The sequence below is a fragment of the Hirsutella rhossiliensis genome (assembly GCF_020360975.1).
Source record: "Hirsutella rhossiliensis strain HR02 chromosome Unknown scaffold00005, whole genome shotgun sequence".
In the NCBI taxonomy this organism is placed as follows: Eukaryota; Fungi; Ascomycota; class Sordariomycetes; order Hypocreales; family Ophiocordycipitaceae; genus Hirsutella; species Hirsutella rhossiliensis.
In genome coordinates, this window is record NW_025408671.1 from 3499874 (window position 1) to 3520223 (window position 20350).

The following is a 20350-nucleotide window of genomic DNA, read 5'->3' on the forward strand; positions in this document are numbered from 1 at the left end:
CGTCGATGCAGTAAAGGGTGGGCCGTGATCCCTACCGCGACCTCCACTTCTCCCAAACCCTCCATCATCAAAGGCCTCAAGTCTCGTCACAGCACGACGCACCCGCCACCCCTCGCCGAAAACCTCACATCCACGCCCCAGTCGCCCTCGTCCGGCCCGGCGCCCAGCTTGACGCCCCAGCCCATGCGCTCCACGACGCGCACCGCGTTGCCGTCGTGGCAACCGCACCACGACGCCGCGCCGCCCCCCCAGCAGCAGCAGCAGCGAGGGCACGCCCGCGTCCGCGTCCGGTACACGCGCGGCGCCGGCTTGGCGGCGTCGGCGGCCACGAAGCTCGGGCACGTCGAGAAGCCCATCCGCGGCCCGCACGGCTCCGTCACCGCCGCCCACATGTGCCCGCAGTCCTTGTGCTGGAAGTAGGTGACTGTGCACATTGCTGATTGCGTCTGCGTTGTGCTCTGCTGGTGCTTGTGTGTGTTTGCTGCGAGCGAGCGAGAGTGGCGACGGCTCTGTAGATGACCTGGGCCTTTGTTTCTGGAGAGGAGAAGGGGGGGGAGAGGTCTTGTGTGATTGCCTTGCGTGACCTTGCTTCTCGAAAGTCTATCTATGGTAGTCGTGGCAAAAGACGAAAGGTGGTCATTGTCGAATCATTCAATCATTCAGTGACTCACGCTCGAGCAACGGGCAACGACTTGTTGCATGCACCACGCAAGCCGGGCAGACAACCAGGTAGTCAACGGTAACGTAACCAGCGCGTACGAGCAGCAAACAGGCCACCAACGTCAGTCTTCATAGTCAGTCTATATGTATGGGTATGTGTATGCCATGTCCAAATACCAGAGATAGTCGACATCAACGCATCCGCACCTATCCAAATACCCTGTGCAATACCAAAAACGCCATGCTATGCTTCTCACTCACTCCTGGCCCTTGTAGGATGACTCGGCCGTAAACCCATCGCCCTCCTTGAGTGTGCTGCTCTCTCCATGCCCATCGAAAACATCGTCGTCTTCCTCGCCACGCGGCACCAGCCTCGCCAGCATCGCCTCCATGCGCTGCATCGACTTTTCCATGGCCACAATCTTGGCCGCCATGGCCTCGGGGTCGCCGCCGTTTTCGGTGAACGAGGTGCGCAGCTTGCTCGCGAGGCCCGGGAACATCGAGTCCCGCCGAGACGGCTTCCGCGGCGTCACCTGCACCGCCGACGTCTGCCTGGTAAACTGCCGCCGGATCAGGTGGTGCGTCAGGTCGTCGTCGACGGCAATGTCGTCGTGCACGTCGTCGGGCGGCGGCACCTCGAACACTGCGCGCATGTACTTGTGCGCCGACAGCTGCCACTTGCGCCAGAACCACCTCCTGGCCGGCGGGGTGACCACCGAGGCGTTGGCGGCGCCGGCCGGCCACAGCAGGCGGCGCTCGGCGACGGCGATGAGCAGCAGCAGGGGGAGGTTGACCAGCCGCACCGTGGCCACGTGGATCTTGTGAAACCAGCGCGGGCTCACCACAAACTTGAGCGGCAGCAGCATGAAGACGGCCAGGAGGTTGAAGGGCGGCTGGTAGGCGAAGACGGCGTCGGCCTTGACGCCCTCGAGAGTCAGCACGGCCCGTCGGAAATGGATCTCGGCCGTGGCGTTGGTGGAAATGTTGCTGAAGGTGTTGGAGAGCATCGAGACGAGGATGGTGAGGAAGAGGGTATTGCCGAGAAAGGCAAATGCCACCATGACGCAGGGCCCCAGCAACCAGTGGAATTCCGCCTAGAGTGCCGAGTTAGATGACAGACATTGCCCCTAAGGTCGCTCTCTCCTTACCGAGCGCTGAATGCCTGTGCCATCCAGGCCAAACCAGATGTAAATCATCCATTTCGAGATGGTGCTAATCGGTCAGCTTGCTTCTCCGGCAACGTGCCAGGCCGCAACTTACACGAGGGGATGCGCGCCTTCTCCCAGCCACAGCAAGGAAAGCAGGAACCCAAAGAAGCACCAGGCGGACAGCGCAGTCAGGAGGAAGAAGTCAGCCATCATGGAGCGCAAGGAGAGAAAGACCAAGTTGTCCGACAGGAGGGCAAAGGCGAGGCGAGGCACCAGGACGGGGGCGGCGAGGGCCAGCACGTCGAATGCCTGTTCGGCGGGGCCGGCGTCGCCCAGGCGCAGTCCATGCAGGCGCAGCATTAGGTAGACGAGGTAGATGAAGGTGAAGGTGACGTCGAGAAAGGACCAAAGGTTCTGAGTATAGACACTCCTGGTGGCCAGTCAATCGGGGAAGTCAGAGGGGACAGGGAAGAGGTCTCTCACCAGCCGTGAGCTAGGATGGTTGCAAACTGGTCCAGGCCCCAGCCAAAGGCGTAGACGGCAAAGACGGCCTCGAGGACGGTAACCTTGTCCTTTTCCCGCATGAGCATGACGCCAATGTAGAGAGCGAGGAGGACGGTGAACTGAAAGGCCTCGAGCATGTTGCGGGTGCGAGGCACAATGAGGCGATACTGGTTGAGCAAGGGGGACTCGCGCGGGTCGTAGAGGGAAATGGGCTTGAGCTTGTAGTGGTCGGGGATGATGTCCCAAAAGGTGGACGGGGTGTAGATGATGCGACCCTCGTAGATGGCGGCGACGACGCGCTGGCAGGTGGAGGAGCTGAGGAAATGCTTGCTTTCCGTCAGGATGGCCACCTCGAGCGAGGGCAGGGTGCGGTAGTGCGTCCACGACGTCTTTGCGTTGGCCTCGTCGCGGATGTGCGGCGGGGCGTTTTGGAAGGGCTCGAAGCCGGCGACGAGGATGTGGGCCAGCAGGAGGAGGCCGTCGGAGCCGTCGTAGTCCTCGCCGAAGCGGCGGAGGATGCGGGTGGCGATGAGCTCGCAGAGGGTGGCGCGCGACCAGTTGACGTTTTGGCGATTGCTCGACTGAGACTCCTCGGTGAGGAACTGGGCGCGGTTGACCAGCAGGCAGTAGACTGAGGCCGTCAGCGCTGCGAGAGGAGCAGGAGAGAGAGCGAGTGAGTGGCTCACCGATGGATATGTCTCCGAGCTCGTAGAACTTGTCGACGAGGGGCCTCACGACGGTGACGTTGATGCGCACATCCCTCAGCTGCTCGAGGCTCAGGTGGTCCTCGACGACGCTGATGATGTCGCGGCGGATGCGGTGGATGTTTGTGTAGACGGGCAGATGGCTGTGAGGGTTGGTCATGCAGCTGTAGACGTGGTCGTCCTGACGGCTCGGCGGGCGGCTCAGCAGCGGGCGGCGCTCGTCATGGGGGTGAGGAGCCAGAGGAGGGGAGGCAGGCAGTGGCGGCAAGGTGATGCGCCGCCTGCGATCCCCCATTGCGCGTCCGCAGCGGGCCCCGAGGCCGGGAGGGAGGGGGAGCAGGCTCTGTCGGAGGGAGAGGCGGGAGCTGGGAGCGTTTGTGGATGAAGCTCGAGGCGTGGCGAAGAGGACGAGAAAGCGGCCTCGGAGAGACGAGGGGTGGCAATGGAAGAGGGGATTTATCCAATCTGATGAATTGTGACTTTTGTCTTTGGTTCAATGAACAAGAAGTGAAGCAGGAGAGAAAAAAATGTGAAAAATAGCAACAAAGAAAAGAAGGATGCAGAGGAGAGGATTGAAGCCGGACCAAGATTTCCAGCGCCTGGCGTCATTGCAACAGGGGGGTTACAGAAGGGTACCAGGAACAGGCTCGTGGAGGAGCGGGGCCGGGCCGTGATTTGCCAGGCCGTCTGAGGTTGTCGATTTCCGAGAGAGATCATCGGCAGCGTTGCGACGCCCACCAATAAAAGGCCAGGTAATAAATGAATTACAAGCACTGTAATTATCCGAACGCAACAGTCCCGGCTTGAACTGCTTCTGTTGTACGGAGGTACAGTAATTACTGTACATCTCCAACAGCTACTTCAGCCCCCATGTTTCACACAACATCATCGATCCAATGCCAAACCGAGATGGACAAGACGATAATACTCAAGCAAACTTGATCCTGGAATACACTTCACCACCCACATGCTGCAAGAAGTAAGACTCAGGAGCCAGCCGGCGGGAGAGTTGGAGAAAAAAAAGGGGCAGGTATGATGATGGATGAGTTGGGCAGATGGGAAGCGACTGAGTTGAAGGGGTGTCTGGACGGGCTGTCACTGTTGCGGGTAGCGACGAATCAACTCGACTTGTTTCGTCACCAAACAGCATCCTTATACAAGTTTCTGATACTTGACACGCATGTTGGAAAGTGAGCTCAGCTGGGAAACAATCTGCCACGACTATATTCTAACACGAGTAACACATCCTGCACAGACATCTCAGCTGTAGTTGAAATTAATTACCATCCCATGCAGAACACAGTCGACTATTCTCTTTTTCAGAAACACGCAACTTACCATGAGCGCTCGATGACTGCCTAGTCGGCAGGGGGGTGCAGCACTCGGCAGCCTATCCGACATCATGACTGTGTGTTAAACAAGCTGTGTAAAAGTGGCAGTGCTTATTGAACGCTCAGCCTTGCGCAACCTCTTCCATCAAGTCAAGAGTTTTCCTATATTCGATGGATCTGTAATCCACTTTGCCTATCCCTCGACAACTTGGCCTCGTGTGTGTGTGCCCGGAGCAGCAAGACGGCTTCTGTAAACAAAGAACATCACGCTTCATCTCTATAGCATCCCCTATCCATGCATCAACAAATGCTCAGGCTCCATGCAAAAAGAAGAAGAAAGCACCTCACAGCCGCTCCCCCCTCCCGCGGCCCGCCTCCTGCACCAACTTCCACGCCAGCTCAGCGAGCGGACCCCTCGTCGCCGCGTACTGCCTCGCCTGCTCGCTGCTCGCCTGCCGCGCCGCATATCGCGCCGCGATGCCCTGGCACACGGCCGCCAGCTTGAAGATGCTAAACGCCATGCCCCACGCCAGCTCCGCCCGCGGGTCGTACCCGGACGCCTGCGCGTACCACGCCACCACCTCGTCCGCCGTCGGCAGGCCCGGTGTCCGCCCGGGGAGGAAGCCCTGCGAGGAGTGGCGGCCCGTCGCCGGGTCCTTGGCCGTGTAGAAGAGCGTGAGGAAGTTGCACACGTCGGAAAGGGGGTGGCCGACGGTGGACATTTCCCAGCTGCGTTGGCCCATCTTCAGTCACTTGTCCGTCTGTCGGGAACAGGGAAAAACTCACTCGAGAATCCCAATGACGCGCGGCTCGGTCTTGTGAAAGACGAGGTTGTCAATCTTGTAGTCGCCATGCACCAGCGTCGCCCTGTCGCGCGGCTGCAGCCCGTCCTTCAAGAAGAAGGCAACCGTCTCGTCAAAGTGCGGCAGCCTGCCCACCTTTTCGCCCGTCTCGACATCAGCCACGGCCTCTTGCCGGGCACATATCGCGCTCCACGTCTGCACCTGTCGAGCGTAGAAGCCGCTCGGCTTGCCGAAGCCGCCGAGCCCGACGCCCGCCACGTCGACGGCGTGAAAGCGGGCGAGCGTCTCGACGGCCGCGTGCCACATGCGCGAGCGCTCTGCGGCGGCGACGCCCGGCATGGCAAAGTCCTCAAAGATGCGCCCGTCGAGGAACTCCATGACATAAAAGGGCGTGCCCACGACTGACTCATCCTCGCACAAGCAGTGCGTCTTGGGCACGGGCACGTCGGTGGCCTCGAGCGCGTGCATGATGCGGTACTCGCGCTCCACCTTGTGCGCCGTCTTGGACAGCAGCTTGCCCGGCGGCTTCTTGCGCATCACGAAGCGCTGGCCGTCGGCGCCCGTCACCAGGTACGTCGGGTTGGACTGGCCAAAGCCAAACTGGTCGCGAGGGCGTTAGAGCGGCGGCTGCTACGACTTCCAGCCACTCACCTGTTTCAGCTCCATCGGCGTCTTGATCTGGGGCACATTCTGTGTGACAAACTTGGCAAAGGCTGCCTCGTCAATGGGCTGCCGCACCTTGCCCGCCATGGCGACCTCGACCCGGTGCGATCTCGACCCGGAGCTGCAGCCAGCAAAGCTATCCGGGCCTCGTCGCGTAGGAAGTGGGAGTACAGGCTGCGCTTGACGCTGGTGCTGGCGCGGAGCTCAATCGATTTCCGGAAGAGGCAACGATGGAAAGAGTGGCACTGCCTGGTCAACGAATGTATGTACAGTACAGAGTAATATGTCTGCGCCTGTCGTGTGTGTGACGCTGGAAAAAGAGACGACGAGGGGGTTGGTTGCCTTGTCTGGTTTCACCCCCCGTACTCCCCCCCTAATTAATTGCTAATTGCGCTGCCCTCTCGTACTCTCGGCCACCGACGGCCGGCTGCACCGGCTTCGACTGGTCGCCAAGCCGAGGCCCAGCCGCCTCGGTCGTTGCCCCGCCTTTTGCCCCGGGCCTGCTCGGTACTTCCGCTCGCCGGCAACAAGCCGATGGATAACCCTCCATGCCTCATGCCTCAAGCCTCAAGCCTCATGCCTCATGCCTCCTTCTACCCAAGGTGCTTTGCTTGTCCTGTACGACCCAGCTTCAACCGAGCTACACCAAGTACACCCAAGCACAAACAGACAAAGCCATTCATTTCACGTACGCAGTCTCCCCATAAATATCCGGCGACGGACAATCACCCCGTGAGTCTATATCCAGCCATCAAAGACCTCCGACCTTTATTGACCCTTGCCACGTTTGCTAACGCACACTCACCACCGAGTGGCCCGCTCTTTGACCAGCACCCTGAAGCACAGGTGGTTCAAGTTCAAAGACAGTATTGAAAAAAAAAACACACATCAAAACCCGCATCAAAAACAGGGAAGAGGGGTATCCATCGTATCGAATAATCCATGCATTCTGTCCGTCCAGTGTTCCTGTATACCTCTGCGCTTCGCATGATGATTGGCACACGAGCATGCTGTTGCCAGTCCGGGGATGTATTACAAACACAAGCTTCGAATCAACTGCCGGACTCGCCGTCCCTCTCCTCCTTTGACAGCGGCCGCGCAGCCAAATCCTGAGTGATAGACAACCGCGACAAACTCCTCTCGGGCCTGTCCATCGACTCGACACCTCGCCATGCGTAGCAAAAGGAGAGAGAGGCTGGGACCAGCGAGGTGGAGAAGAGGGGGAACAAGGCAAGTGACAAGAGCAGCTCCTGTCTGCCGACATGACATGGTGTGCGGAACACGACCCGTTCCCGGAGAGAAAGGGCGGCCGACGAGCCAGATCCGTCAGCCGTCGTCTTCGTCCCCGCCGTCTTCGGGGCTATTGGTGCTTGTCTTCGACTTCTTATTAGGAGAACCAGAGCCGGCTTCGGACTTGCGCTTCGTACCTGCAGAGTCCGCCGTTCTGGCGGCGGCTGCGTCTCCGCCCTCCGCCTTGTTCGCATCGTCGCCCTTGCCGTCTCTCTCCATGGCCGCCACCTCCTCGGCCGTCAAGAACCGGCCACCGGGCCCGCGGGGCCGCCGCATTGCGTGGTTGTGGCGCGACTCGTGGAGGTACGGCTTCCGGCCCTTGGACGTCAGCCGTAGCTGTTCCTCCAGCCGCTGCCGAGCCACTCTCCGCTTGAGGATTCGGTGAAACTGCTTCGCGTTGACGTATAGCGGCGACTCCTCGGCCGCGCCAGAAGGCATGTCGGGCGACTGGGGATGCTGCATGGCCTGCCCGGGTGGGATCTGGGGTGGGGCGACGCCCGGCCGTCCTCCGCCGTGGTTCATCATGCCCGGCGCATTGGGCACGCCGGGGCTGGTCACTTGGCTCATGCGCCGCCCGGGTATTTGCGACATGCTGTTCATCCTCGGCGACTGGCGGCTGTCCTTCTTGGAGCCGTCTCCGGCCATCCTGGGCGATGTCTGGGACATGCTGGGATCCGAGTGCATGTAGGGGTAGTTGGAGCCGGACGCGGCGGCCGTTGCAGCCATTGCGGCGGCCTGGATGCCGGGCATGCCGTAGGGAACCTGCTGCATGCCCTGCTGGGGCACGCCGTACTGCGGCTGATACATGCCGGGGCTCTGGTGTTGACTCGGCTGTGGTTGCTGCTGCGTCTGCTGCTGCGAGTTGAGGAGCGGCGAAGAGTGCACGGCGTGCTGGCCGATGCTGCGGTTGGTCGGCGACGTGAGACCGGCGCTTGCGCCCGAACCCGCGTAACCCGAATGCGTACTTTGCTGCTGTTGTGGATATTGCGCGTATTCCATCATCCCGTGGGACGAGGACAATGGGTATGTGGCGAGTGCGTCGCGAAGCCTTGTTGGGGAATCCCCGACGCTATTCGCTCTGCTCCAACGAGGCTCCCACGGCCGGACGAATGAGGGCGACTGGGCGGGACGGGCGACAGCCAAGCAAGAAGCAGCAACAGATGGGACACCAAATGGCTGCAGGCACAGACCCCTCCAGCGAATACTGGGGTTTAAAACGCGCGGGCAGCAGCTTGGGTATGGTTAGGCACGGGCAGCGCGTTGGGAGACGTCCCAAGTCGCTTTGGGTATGATGGTCGCGACTGCGTGCGGCGCTGTGCAGGCACCCAATCTATCGGAGATGTGTGGATGTGCTGGCAGTCGTTGGGGTGTCGTAGGTGCAAGGTCGGTCAGGGTACATGCACGCTGATGTCGCGGTTGCGGGGGGGACGAGCTGTGGATGGGCGGCTCGGCCGTGGAGAAATGGAGACCCCACGTGAGATCGAGTCCCGTTTGTGGTATCGACAGTGCGACTGAGGCGGGAAGAAGCGAGCGAAACAGAGTGGTCCCTTGTCTCGCAAGATGCCGCGGCCGGAGAGCTAGCAGTGTCTATCCAACCAAAGCCGTTAGCCCCTGTTGTATGCTTATAGGCCGAATGGTTGAACAAGAGAGGTACGACGGAAGAATAGGGCGCAAAGGAAGGGGAGGGGGGGGTGCTGGCGGACGACGTCGTCGGCGCTTGGGGCCACACTGGCGATGCGCTGGCAAACCCTCATGCATGACGGAAACGTGCACAGGCCAGGTCCGCCGAGCCCGCCGAGAGGCATGGCTGCGTCGCAAGCCCCAGGCCGAGGCGAGTGAGCAGAGGATGCCCTCTCGCGCTATTGCAGTGCTCGTCGGGACGGGCAGGCCGGGCAGGGGAGGGGCAGAGAGGGAGGCGGAGCTCGGTGGCCTTGCATTTGGAGACGGGGGAATTGGTAGAATTGGGAAGCTTGGGATCTTTGATTCGGGCTAGCGTCATGCGGAGGGGGGAAGCTGTCGATTTGATTTGAGCTGAGTGCATGGTGACTTCAGGCCCAAGACGGAAGTGACGTGGGATTGACAGGCGCATCAGGCAGCTGGGTACCTTGGATGAGGCCGTGTGAGATGATGGCGGAGAGGCTGGCGGAGAGGCCGGCAGGGGAGGAGGAAGACGCAGCACTGGCTGACGACGAGGAAACAGACGCGCGACGGAAGAGTCTGGCGCAAGAAAGTCGCTAGTGTGAAGAGGCGCAGAGCGAGAGGCGCAGAGCAAGAGGCGCGCGCGATGGCGCATCCAAAAGAGAGACACCCAAGAAAGCACGAGGGGCGCGCCGCAAGAAAGGCGGAGGAGCCGAGAGGGGAAAGCTATCAAGGCCGGCTACCTATGTATGAATGTAGGTAGGGAGTGACAAGGCTTGCCTCTCGCGCAGCCCATTGATGCAACGGCCAGGGACAAATACGACCGAAGCGGTCGCGGGACGTTTGCGAGGTGGCTGACAAGCATTTCTACGTACCTCTGCTTCTTGTGCAACCGCCGGGATGGGGGCGACGGCGGCTCGGAGTTGGTGCTGGCGGCGAGCGAAAGCTGCGCAAAAGGCCGATGACGGACGGTGAAAGAGCCGGGCGCCGCAGACGCGTGCTGTCACCTGACGCGGAGCACGGCCAATGGAGAGGGCGAGGACGAGGCTGGTGACGATGATAGGCCTCTGGCGCCGCGAAGCTGCGATGGATGTCGACGGGCAAAGGCGGGAGCTGATTTGCTGACGAGGGGGGGGCCGGCGGTGTTTTAGGTGAAAAGCCGGCGCTGTTTGGTGGGTGCCGACGTCCCTGCAGGGATGCTCTCGCCGGCAGGATGATGGAAGAGCTGCGCAAGCCAAGGCGTCGGTGGGTGCAAAATGCACGCGCCAAGGTCCAAGGGATGACGATGGCACTGCCCGAGTCTGCTGCTTGGTTAGGCCCCGGGTCTGCGACAGGCACGTTTTGTGTGCCTTGGTTGGGCGGAGGAGGGCCTCACGAGCTAGCTCAAGCTTCCTGTCGTCCTTCTCTTGACCCCTAGTTTTCCTCGACGTCGTCTTCCCCGTTCCTGGATCTCGGTGTGTGGGGAAGGGTGGGCAAGATTTCTGACTGGCTTCCCATCGCCCACTGGACGTCTGTTTGGCGGATGAGCGGACCGAGCCTCTGGCGGCTTGCGCGACTGTGAATGGCCAGCCCCAAGGACGGTAGTGTCTCGAAGCCGTCCGCGCTTCTAGGTTTTTTTGGGTAGCGCGCGCGCACGCGACGAGCGAGGCCCTTAATTTTTGCCCTTCCCTGCTGGCTCCAGCAGAGTCTCAGCGTTTTGAGTGGAGGAGCGGACGAGGGGGATTGATTGGCCGTTGCGAGAAGAGAAAGGCCGTCGAGGGAGGACGAAGGAAAATGCGAGGATGTGATTTGATTTGAGGGGCGGGGGCACCGAGTCTTTTAACAGCTGTGACTGGCTGATTCAGCTCCTCGGTGGGGCGCGTAGCACCTGCTGGCGTCGCGACGTGACCTTGATTTGCTGGGAACCGATGCGTGCACGGACCACCCCACTGCGTGCGGGTACGGCAAGGTACAGTACAAGAGCCTGAGGTACCGAGGCCATGTGCAGCGTCGTCCACGGCCACCTGTCGCACGGCGCTTTCTTCAGGACAGAGACCTTCGTACAGTGGCTGCGGTACTCGTCGCGCGGGTTTCTGTGCGTCGACGAGCTTAAATTCGTCGGGTACTGTACAGAGGGCCTGTCCTGTGCCCGCGAAAAGCGTGACGGAGCGCGCGGGCGGCTCTCTGAAGCCCCGACCGAGGCAAGACGAAGCAGTAGCCCAGTGCATCGACGAGGCCTGCAAAGCTACCACCATATGCTGAGGTTAGCAGGCCACTGCCAGAATGCAGCCTGCATCAGTCTCGTCTCGGGGACCTCGTCTGGCCTGTTTGCTTTGTTTCTCCGCCGTCGCCTCGATGCTCGGGACAGGCAGAACGGAATGGGCTGATTAGGGTAGGGCCTGGACGCTGGACGTCGTCGATCTAGATGCCGCGACAGACCCTTGGAGGTGACTCACGGGGCAACTGATTTCAAGCCTCCACCCCCGACTCGAGACTCGACAACGCACTGTATCTGCGTCTTGGCCCCCGACAAACTGGCACAGATGACTGTGCATGCATGGAAAAGGCACGCATTTCTCTAGTGTGCATGAGTGCAACTTCTGCTCCAGAGGGTGGTTGACCGGTACGGAGTGTAGGCAGAATAAATGCCTCGCTCCAGGTTTTCTTCTCGTCAGCTCCCCCGAAAGAGCTAGCCAGGCTCGTCATCCCGGCTCCCTCCGTCTGCCGCGCCCCACCGGTCACAACCCGACGGTAAAATCAACGAGGAGAGACGACGTGGGTTTCGTCCCGGCGCTTGCCAGTGATAGGAACAAGCGCCGGACGAATGTTTGAAGAGAGTGCAGTAAGCCTCAAGATGGCCGGCCAATGCCAGACCCCCCCCGCCCCGGCCGCCCAGAGCAATTGGCCGCTCGCGGAACTCGCGCGGTGGTGGGTGGGCCAACACGCAAACGCCCAACGCCAGCATGCATAACTTTACACAGGGCTGCCCAACGCGACTTTGCCGGTGCATGCGGCCTTTTCATAAAACACTAGCTACGTTGGCGGCTGTTTCCCCAGGGCACTGCAAATGTCGACGTAGCCAAGTAGCGCATGCCATTGCCTTGCAAGAGACACGCGCGGCGACATGCAAGGGAAAAAGAAAGCAATAAACTCCAACGGATGACGGCACAGTGCGTCCGACTCTTGCCAGGGAAACGACCCTTGCAAGAGTACATACATACATGGAGGCGGTGACGGCACACGGTATTCGCTGTGCCAGACTTGACAGCATGCACAGCACCGACCTCTCCCATAGCAGAGCTGCTATTCCCCCGTCAATGGCCCCGGAATGCCGTCTCCAACTGCTTCTCCAGCCTCCTGTGACACCAAGAGAAAGAAAGGCACGTGACCATCTCCCCGCAAAGTCATGTCTAACCCCCAGACATTGTCGCGTCAGCCTCCCGGAGTGCCTCTCCGCTGTCTCTTCCTTTGGCTGAAAGTCGGTGAACCACTTCAAGAGTACATCGCGCGCACTGTATGATGTGTACTTGCAAACAGTCCTGCATTAGTGTCCATGGGCCGGCGGGCTCAGGTAGCGCCCACCGTGCAGACTCACCAAGCACAGTGCTCGCATTGACAAACTACATCCCTTGGCATGCCTCGTCGGCCACAGTTGGCCCTGCTTCATCCCGGACGTCCGAAGGTGGTTGTGGTTGTTGCTGCCTTTCTGCGGCAGCCTCCTTCCATTCGCTTTCGACAATGGACAGCCTCAAGCTGGCCTGGATTTACAAGATCTGATAAGATTGAGACCGGCCTGACACTCCTAGGATTCGCTTGGTTGATGACGTTCGATCAAAGAACCGCACATCATGGCTCAACTCAAGACCAACTGAGCCGCCCACGTCAAGCAGCCTGCCTGTATCCAAGTGTTGGCCGTAGCAGCCTGTCACTTCTGGCGTATGGCCACCGTCCGTCGCTCTACCCAGTCGTCCAAAGCCCAATCCAGTGCAAAGGAGAGAGGCCCTGCAAGACAGGCAGCTGTTTCGACGCCCTGGAAGCTCGCTCAAGGGACCAGGCACCACGCCGGCTCGTTCTCTTGCTCGGGAGAACCTGGACGATGCGAGCGAGCTTCAGCTGCCACATATTGAGTCTCTACAGCACCCAGGTGGGCGATATTTCGTCGGGCGGGCTGGGCACAGCATGGTTGACGTTGAGATCCATCCATCATACCAGCATGGATGCATACGCATGCTCGGATGTGCATACACACGTCAACACCTCGTTGTACTTTTTCTTGTCCAACAGCCAGCCGCATCGTCGCTGCCTCTGCCAGCATGGCAAGCGACGTGTGGCTCCCCAAGCCTTGTCTGCCCTCGACTTGATTCTCCATCCATCCCCACGCCTTCATGACTTCCTGAGCCGTCGGGGTCGGGCACGGTCACGTCGGCAGCGGGTCTAGGACACGAGAATACGCCATGTATTTGCGGCAACACGAGGTATCCCGCTCGAGACATCCATCCATGTTCCTCTGCTCCGGCATGACTCGACAGCCAATGGCCACTGGTCGATACAGAGCTGGACGGTACACGCTCCTGCTCGCAGAGCATGGCAACGTCGTGTTACTTCTCGCATCATATGCTGTGCCACGGTGTTTCTGGCTCGGACAGCAGCTGAGGAGGTCACCTGCCCAACTCTGCCATCAGCCACTTTATTGATCCGCGAGGAACTTGGGAATTACGTGCATACGAGGACCGAGTACAGTACATCCAGTACATGCGTGCAAGCAAAATCATCCCGCCGTCCAGTAAGCTCAGAGTCCAGCGCCAAAGCTCCTTGGCCGACTTGTTGTTCTTTGCCCGAGACCCACGGGGACGGACGACAGTGAGCCTACCGCCGGGTGCATAGCTTGATCTCTGACGGAGACGACAGCTCAGATTGACAGGTCCCCGCGCGATGAGGTTCTGCGGGCGAATAGAGGACCTCCCCCCTCTCCTTGGTCCTCGAGCACGGGTACAGCCGCCACGGGCCGTCGGTTCAGGCGCCTAGGAAAAGGCTCTGATTCGCTTCCTGGTACACGTGTAATCAGCTCTGGCCATCCCTGGTCGCTTTCCCGTGGCATGTCAACGCGGTTTGATGACGCAACCAACTCGTCGGACTGGTGTGGCACGTATCGGTGCTTTGTGCGCCCTGGAGAGCGCTGATGAAGCATGTCCTCTGCAACACTCCTCGGCAGACCCTCGTGTGCTTGTGTGCCGCATGTCCGCTCCTGTGTCGCCCTCACCTGCGACTCGAGGACCCCTAGGGACACACATATTACCACGGTGATCCGAATGTCAGCCGGTCCATCTCCTACCGCTTGCGGCCATCCCCGGGGCGAGATGGGGTGGGTGCCGCCTGTTGTAATTTCCACATATGCATCTCTTCGCGCTCCATCACACGCAGCCCGTGGCCAATGCCAACGTGCCATGCACATGCCATTCCGGTGGCATCTTGGAGAGACAGCTCGGGGCTGCGATGAATGCGGGTGGTAATTTCCCGGCAGGGCTGAGAGTACAGACCTCGGAGTCGAGGGGAGCTCTAATGCCGGACGAAGTCGGCGCCATCCGTCGAGTGTTTTGCGGCAGTAGACTTGCCAGCCAAGATAGGGGCTCGGCGAGGTGCTCGCCCCTCGTGGCCACGGCACTGTGGCATCGCATCAGCGAAAGAACGGCCCAAGAACTCGAATCTCGGCGCAACCGGTTGACAGGTCCAGCAGAAGACGACTTCCCAAGTCCAACAAGAGACCGCGGCGACTGGTCAAGTCAGGCTGACCAGCATGTCATTGCAGATGTTTGACGAGAAACTTCTGGACATGACGTTGCCCTACGGGGCAGGGACGTTGACACATTCAACGCCTGTACGGTCGAGGCTTGGCCAGACCCGAAGGCGATGTTGGCCGAGAGGCGGTGGCCCAGACGACAAATCAGGCGAAAACGTGTGGCTTGGAGTCATTGGTGACAAAGCCTTTCCGGGACTCAGCTCGAGCTCAACACGTGTCGCCACGATGCCGAATCTCCAAGCAAAGGGAACAATGTGGGAGTCAAACGATCGAACTGGCCTCCGGGAGCACTGGCTCTTCAAGACCAGAGAATAAAGCCAGATAGTCGGCAACTTTGGGCCCATGCCGCTCGAGTTCCCAGTCGAGTTTATATATAGTCAGGCAAGGGTTTGACTTGCTTTGTTGTCTTTTGACCAAGCAGCCGACGGCATACTCAAGGCCCGAGAGCCCCGGCAGTATCTTGAATGGGGGATGCCGGCGAGGGAACGCGAGGACCAGAAGAGTGGCTTGCTATTCGCACCGATAAGTCAAGATCCAAAAAGTCCAAGACCGTTGGCTAACGTAGCGCAAGGTGTCACAGTCACAAGGGGCGTGAAGCTGTTCCTGATGGTGCTTAGGATGCTAGGCCTCGATGTATCTTCTGCAAGGATCCGCATTGGCATTGACGAACACGTACCCTTCTTCTCGGCCACGCTGGGTAAGACACGGCGAGTGTCGATATGTCTCGCGCAAAGCAAGTGGAGGACAGGATTGCGGAGGGAGTCTGCGCCATGAGCGGCTGCTAACCCAACATGGATATGCCTGAGATGTGCTGCAGATAGATGAAGTCCATCGTCACCTGAGAGAGTGTTGGGCCGGTTTGGGAGCATCACAACTGTGTTGTCTCATTGAGTCCTCGGCTGGGCTGGTCTGGGGGAATTTTGTCTAGCTCGACGCTGTCGTGAGATGTAGAGTCAGCAAGAGGCGCCAAAGACACTTGATGCCTGCAGTCGACTCTCTCACGATATCCATGTTCCGCTGCGGCCAGGTACCGGACCGCGGACGCTATCCAACATCCAACTAGCAGTGACGAGCAGGGTTAGCCTAACGCCGTCTGGAGACCTGCCTGGGCGCGACGGTTCATTGGTTGCAGGGCACGTGGAGCAGTTTCTATTGATAGTCATGTTTCCAAGGCCAGACGGAGCGGTTACGGGAAGCGAAGGGAGGGCGAGAAAGGAGGCAGAGGAGGCGCGTAGAAGCGGCCTGCCGTGCTTGTTGGGAGACCGGCGACGGTTCAAAGATGAGGGACTCGCGAGGACTGGAACCGGACTGCTGGCCAATTCCGCCGGCTGACCACGCGAGCTGCGAGAGTAGGAAGCGCCGGAGGGGTGCCGTGAACCGAGGACGGAGAAGATGCGGCGGATGGCTACTTTGGTTGAGCCGGGGGGCGCGCAAGCTGTATAATACGCCAGGGCCAGCCCAAGACCGAGGCTTCGCTGGCGCCGGCTGGGGGGGAGTAGCAGCATAGACGCCGAGGGTGAGTGGGGAGGAGAGATGGGGAGGCGAGGGGAGGAGAGATGGGGAGGCGAGAGGAGGACGAGAAGGGAGGGAGGCAGGCAGGCAGGCAGGCAGGCGCGCGCAAAGGAACCATGCATCGACGGGCCTGGACCACGTGGGGCCGCCTCGCTCGAGGTCCGAGACGGAAGGACGGACGGCACAAAGAGGGGGTAAGGAGGAGACAGAGGCGGGCCGCAGTCGTCGGGCCGGTCGGGGGGGTTGCGGCATGGCGCCGGAGGAAGCGGGGGCAGGCGGCCCCCCCTGGGGGGAGGGGGAGGGGGAAGGGAAGGGGGAAGAGGTTGGGATTGCCAAGGCGCGCGCTCCAGTGCGGCGAGAGTCTGTCTTGTCTGTCTGTCTTGTCTGTCTGTCTGTCTGTCTGGTGACTGGGATCAAGAGCCGCGCGACTACTTGGACAACAGGAGTCACTGGACGGATTGGCGGGTCGAGATGGAGCGACGGAGCAAGCCATGGGCAACCGAAACCGAAACAGGTCGGCGGCGAGCCAATCAGGCTGCATCGGCAAGCAGCTCCCTCTTCTTCTGCAGCCCCGGACGGGCGCTGTGCTTGCCGCTGCCGCCGCGTCTTCAGCTCCGAGGTCATGGGCTCTGCCAATGGCTGGGGGGGGGGAGGTGAGTGGGCGTCGGGCCAGGGCGGAGGAGAGGAGCATCTGCCGGCTGTCGGCCCCGCAAGGCCCGGCCGGAGCCGACGGAGTGAGTGACTCGAGGTTTGGCACCGCTTACATACATACATACATACGACACTGTAGGTAATTATTAGGAATTCGTACATGAATGCACTCGGGATGGATGGATGTAGGTATTCACGCAAAGCAGGCTTGTATATCCGTACATACATACCACGGCGGTGTCCGTACAGCATCGGGCAGCGGCAGGTCCCCCCGTTGGGCTTGCTCCTCTCCCTCTCCTTGGCTCCCCCCCAAGACCCAGCACTCCCCCCCGTCGGCTGTGCCTCGAGCCCCAGAGGGCCAATCAGCGGCTGGCTGCTGGCGATGGCCGCGAAGAGGGAGCGCTTCCGTTGCCGACCAACCAGAGACGGGCGAACGGCCCCCCTTTCTCGTCTCGCTGACACGCAGATGCAGAGGGTAATCACTCACGTAGGGAGGAGTGAGTAGCTGCGGAATACCTACGAGGAGAGGAGAGGAGAGGAGAAGAGAGGAGAGGAGAGGGCTGGCTGCGATGGATGGAAGGGCTTGAAATGTGGGGGTTTAGAGAGAGAGAGGGAGAGGGAGAGTGAGAGAGACGAAGAGAGGGAAAGGGAGAGAGATCAAGGTAGAACACATACAAAAGATACTTGAGCAAAGTACTCCGTACCTGACATCAGGCTCACCTTCTGCAGAGGTAGGTACATAGGTACCCATCTACTGTATGTACCTGGGAGTACCCGCCTCATAGCCGCTGATGCCTGCCCCCAACGCGCCTACGCACACCACTAGACACACTCCCCCTCCCCTGGTCTCTCGCCCATCCTCCACCCGCGTCTCCTCCTTGGCTGCCTTCTTTTTGCATCTCGCTCTCCACGAACCCCTCCAGCAGCGGCGGCGCTTGCTCTCTCGTTTCTTCAGCCTCTCCTCCCCCCCGGCCCCTGTCCCTGTCCCTGTGCTCGGACAGGCAGAACCATTGCATCGGGCGCATATCCAAAACGCAGTCTTCCTCGTTGCCGCCAGACGCCCCCCCTTCTCATTCACGCATTCACACATACGCGGTCACAGACAAGGCGCCAAGCAGAAGCAAACCGCCGTCTTTCCTTGCTTCCATCCCCTCGGTCCCGCACACCCTCGCCGGCCCTCGCGACTCGCCTCCTCGGCCATAGCGATATAACCCTCGTCGTCGGCGGCCTTGCTCTTCCTCCTCTTCTTCTCCACCATCTTTGCTTCCTCCCCTCTCCCACCGCCTTGCACCTCTTGCCGTCGTCGACGTCACCATGCCGGCCGTCAAACCCAAGCTCGAGAAGCTCTCCACGCCCCTCTCGGCCACCTTTCCCTCCGAGGTCACGTCGGCTTCCACGGCCACGCCTCTGTCCGCCGTCCACTTCCTCTGCAAGCCCGACCCCGACTTCATCAAGACGCCCATCAGCCCGCCCTCGGCTTACACCGACTTCCTCTCCCGCGCCATGTCCCTCGCCTCTCCCGCCTCTCCCGCCTCTCCCGCCTCTCCCGCCTCTCCCGCCTTGCCCGACTCGGGCCACGACACGCCCGACTCGGCCTCGGCTTCGTCTGCCGCTGACGACTCTTCCTCACTCCCCTCGTCTGCCTCGCCCACCTCCACCACGGCCACCAAGGAGACGCCTCCAAGCACAGCCTCGGCCGTGGTCCCGCCCAGTCCATACGCGCCTCTGGTTCCAATGTCGGCTCCCCCCATCGGCGCCGCCTCGTTTCCCAGCCTGAAGCTCCCTCCCAGCCCTGCCGTCTCCAACTTCGACTCTCCCCTCAGCGCCAGCGCCGTCAGGACGCCCTTTAGCGCCCGCTCCGTCCGCCCCGTCTTTGACTGGGACGCCGCTTTGCAAGCCCGCTTCGCCGACCTCAAGAAGCACAAGGCCTCGCGCACCAGCGTGCGGCACATCCGAGAGGTGGTGACCCGGACCGTCACGTACACGCCCAAGATGGACCCGGCACCCAGAGGCAAGCGACGCAAGGTGGAGTGACGCAAGGTGCCGGCGGAATCGGCGTTACGATGTCACGGAATGACGGCTACGAAGACGCAACTTCTCGGGCTGGCCCTGATATGGGATCCGCAGCGGCACCTATCATGACGGAGGCTGCTCTTGGCGCGGATGGCTTGGAACCACGACCAGTTGTTTTCTTACTAATGCAAGGTCGACTCCAAGAGAGGCTTGTGTCGAACTTGATTACTGCAAAGACTTGGGACAAAGAGGGGTGTTTTACGGCGTTGATGTTGACTCTTGTTCCGACTTGTCTCGGCCAGGTGCTCTGTCCTTCTTTTCTCCCTTTTTCCTGCGTTGTTTACATTTCTCTCCATCTTTTCCCTTCGATACCAAGGACTGAAGAGGAAGGTGGGGGATGCGGTGGTCACGAGTGCTGGATGGCTTGGAGTTGCTGCCGCCAGCAGCCGCGGCGGGCGGCGGCAGTTTATCGACACTGGGGTTGCAGCGGTGATTGCACGGCAGAGAGGCGGGAGGTTGTTGGAGTCGAGCAGGGGGGGGGATCAAGACGCGTTGCCTTGTGAAAGTTGCCACAGTTGGTCATGACATGGATGCAGATGGGTGGGTGTATATGGATGCCCCGTGTCAACCAGTCAGCTTGCATACCGCCATTCCATCAGCCCAAGAAGCACAATAGCAGGAGCATAGCACACAAAGGCAGGCGAGGCAAGCAATGTGTCGTACAGTGGGCTTCCTTGGCGAAGGCTGCCAGCCTGATAGGTCCCGCCCACGCCCCCTCTTTTGTTGCGCTTGGCTACGTGAAGGGCTTGCACATGCGAGTCGCGCGTGAGCGTGCTTTGTTCTGCTCTTTTGTTGTTATTGTTGTTGTCGTCGTCGTGGCCCTGCTGTGACGGGGTTGGCTGGCGGCCGCATGGCGGCGGCCATGATGGCTGTCGTCTTGCCGTGCAGGTATTTCTTTACGCTCTCCTTTTCTACAGGCGGCCGACGAGGGGGGGGGGGGCGAGATATAGTGCATCACTGCATAGAGCCGTACGTACGTACATGCGTCTACCAGGGGGGCGCCGAGATGCAGGCTTCCGGATGAGTGCATTGCCGTAGGCGCACGTCTGGATGGCTGGAGTCAGACACGGAATGGGAGACTGTGGGACGGGTCGAGGACCAGCGTCAAGGCAGAGCTTCCGCCGTTGGCTGTAGGTAGCCCGTGTCAGAAACGGAGTGGCCAGAGCGGCCGATGGTCATCCTGGTGGTGGTGGTGGTGGTGGTGATGAGTCTGGTGAGCTCTGCCGGTCAGTCAGGGGCGATTCCGGGTCTGGTTGCGTTTGTAGCTCGTTGCCTTTTGCCGCACTTCACTCTCGGCATTTTTTTTTCTTTTGATATATCCGATGGCCGTTGGCGCCGTTGTCTGCATCATGGCCGTCACTGTCCAATCCCCCGTTGTCATCCCCGGCCTTCATGGTTCCTCCCGCTGTCCAGGTGCTGAAGCAGCCATCAATCGCCGACGTATGCTTGAGCCATATGGTGAAAAGGTCCTATGCTTTCACCTTGCTGGAACAGTCACTACCTTCTCCCTGACGACGGAGACCAGCCGGACGTGCAACAAGTTCCCCTTCAAGAGCTGGCCAGTCAAAGCCACGCCAAGACTATCAAGGACACTCAC

General features: G+C 60.4%; 5 protein-coding genes across 5 annotated transcripts; 2 read left to right on the forward strand and 3 right to left on the reverse strand.

Moving 5' to 3' along the window:
- Positions 1–5: 5 nt before the first annotated feature.
- On the forward strand, positions 6–420 carry HRG_05777 (uncharacterized protein; the record flags this gene model as incomplete). Its single annotated transcript, XM_044864248.1, has 2 exons — positions 6–10; positions 93–420. The coding sequence occupies 2 exons, from the start codon at positions 6–8 to the stop codon at positions 418–420; spliced, it is 333 nt and encodes a 110-aa protein (XP_044720780.1).
- Positions 421–917: 497 nt separating this feature from the next.
- Positions 918–3311, reverse strand: HRG_05778 (nonselective cation channel; the record flags this gene model as incomplete). The annotated part of the gene is made up of 5 exons (XM_044864249.1): positions 918–1754; positions 1809–1872; positions 1921–2238; positions 2292–2943; positions 2999–3311. The coding sequence occupies 5 exons, from the start codon at positions 3309–3311 to the stop codon at positions 918–920; spliced, it is 2184 nt and encodes a 727-aa protein (XP_044720781.1).
- A 1380-nt stretch (positions 3312–4691) lies between these two features.
- HRG_05779 (phosphotransferase enzyme family domain-containing protein) lies at positions 4692–5900 on the reverse strand (the record flags this gene model as incomplete). Its single annotated transcript, XM_044864250.1, has 3 exons — positions 4692–5076; positions 5134–5750; positions 5802–5900. The coding sequence occupies 3 exons, from the start codon at positions 5898–5900 to the stop codon at positions 4692–4694; spliced, it is 1101 nt and encodes a 366-aa protein (XP_044720782.1).
- Positions 5901–7139: 1239 nt separating this feature from the next.
- HRG_05780 (CCAAT-binding transcription factor (CBF-B/NF-YA) subunit B domain-containing protein) lies at positions 7140–8102 on the reverse strand (the record flags this gene model as incomplete). Its single annotated transcript, XM_044864251.1, has 1 exon — positions 7140–8102. One exon carries the CDS (start codon positions 8100–8102, stop codon positions 7140–7142), a length of 963 nt encoding a protein of 320 aa, XP_044720783.1.
- A 9892-nt stretch (positions 8103–17994) lies between these two features.
- Positions 17995–18714, forward strand: HRG_05781 (uncharacterized protein; the record flags this gene model as incomplete). Its single annotated transcript, XM_044864252.1, has 1 exon — positions 17995–18714. One exon carries the CDS (start codon positions 17995–17997, stop codon positions 18712–18714), a length of 720 nt encoding a protein of 239 aa, XP_044720784.1.
- Between the last annotated feature and the right edge of the window lie 1636 nt (positions 18715–20350).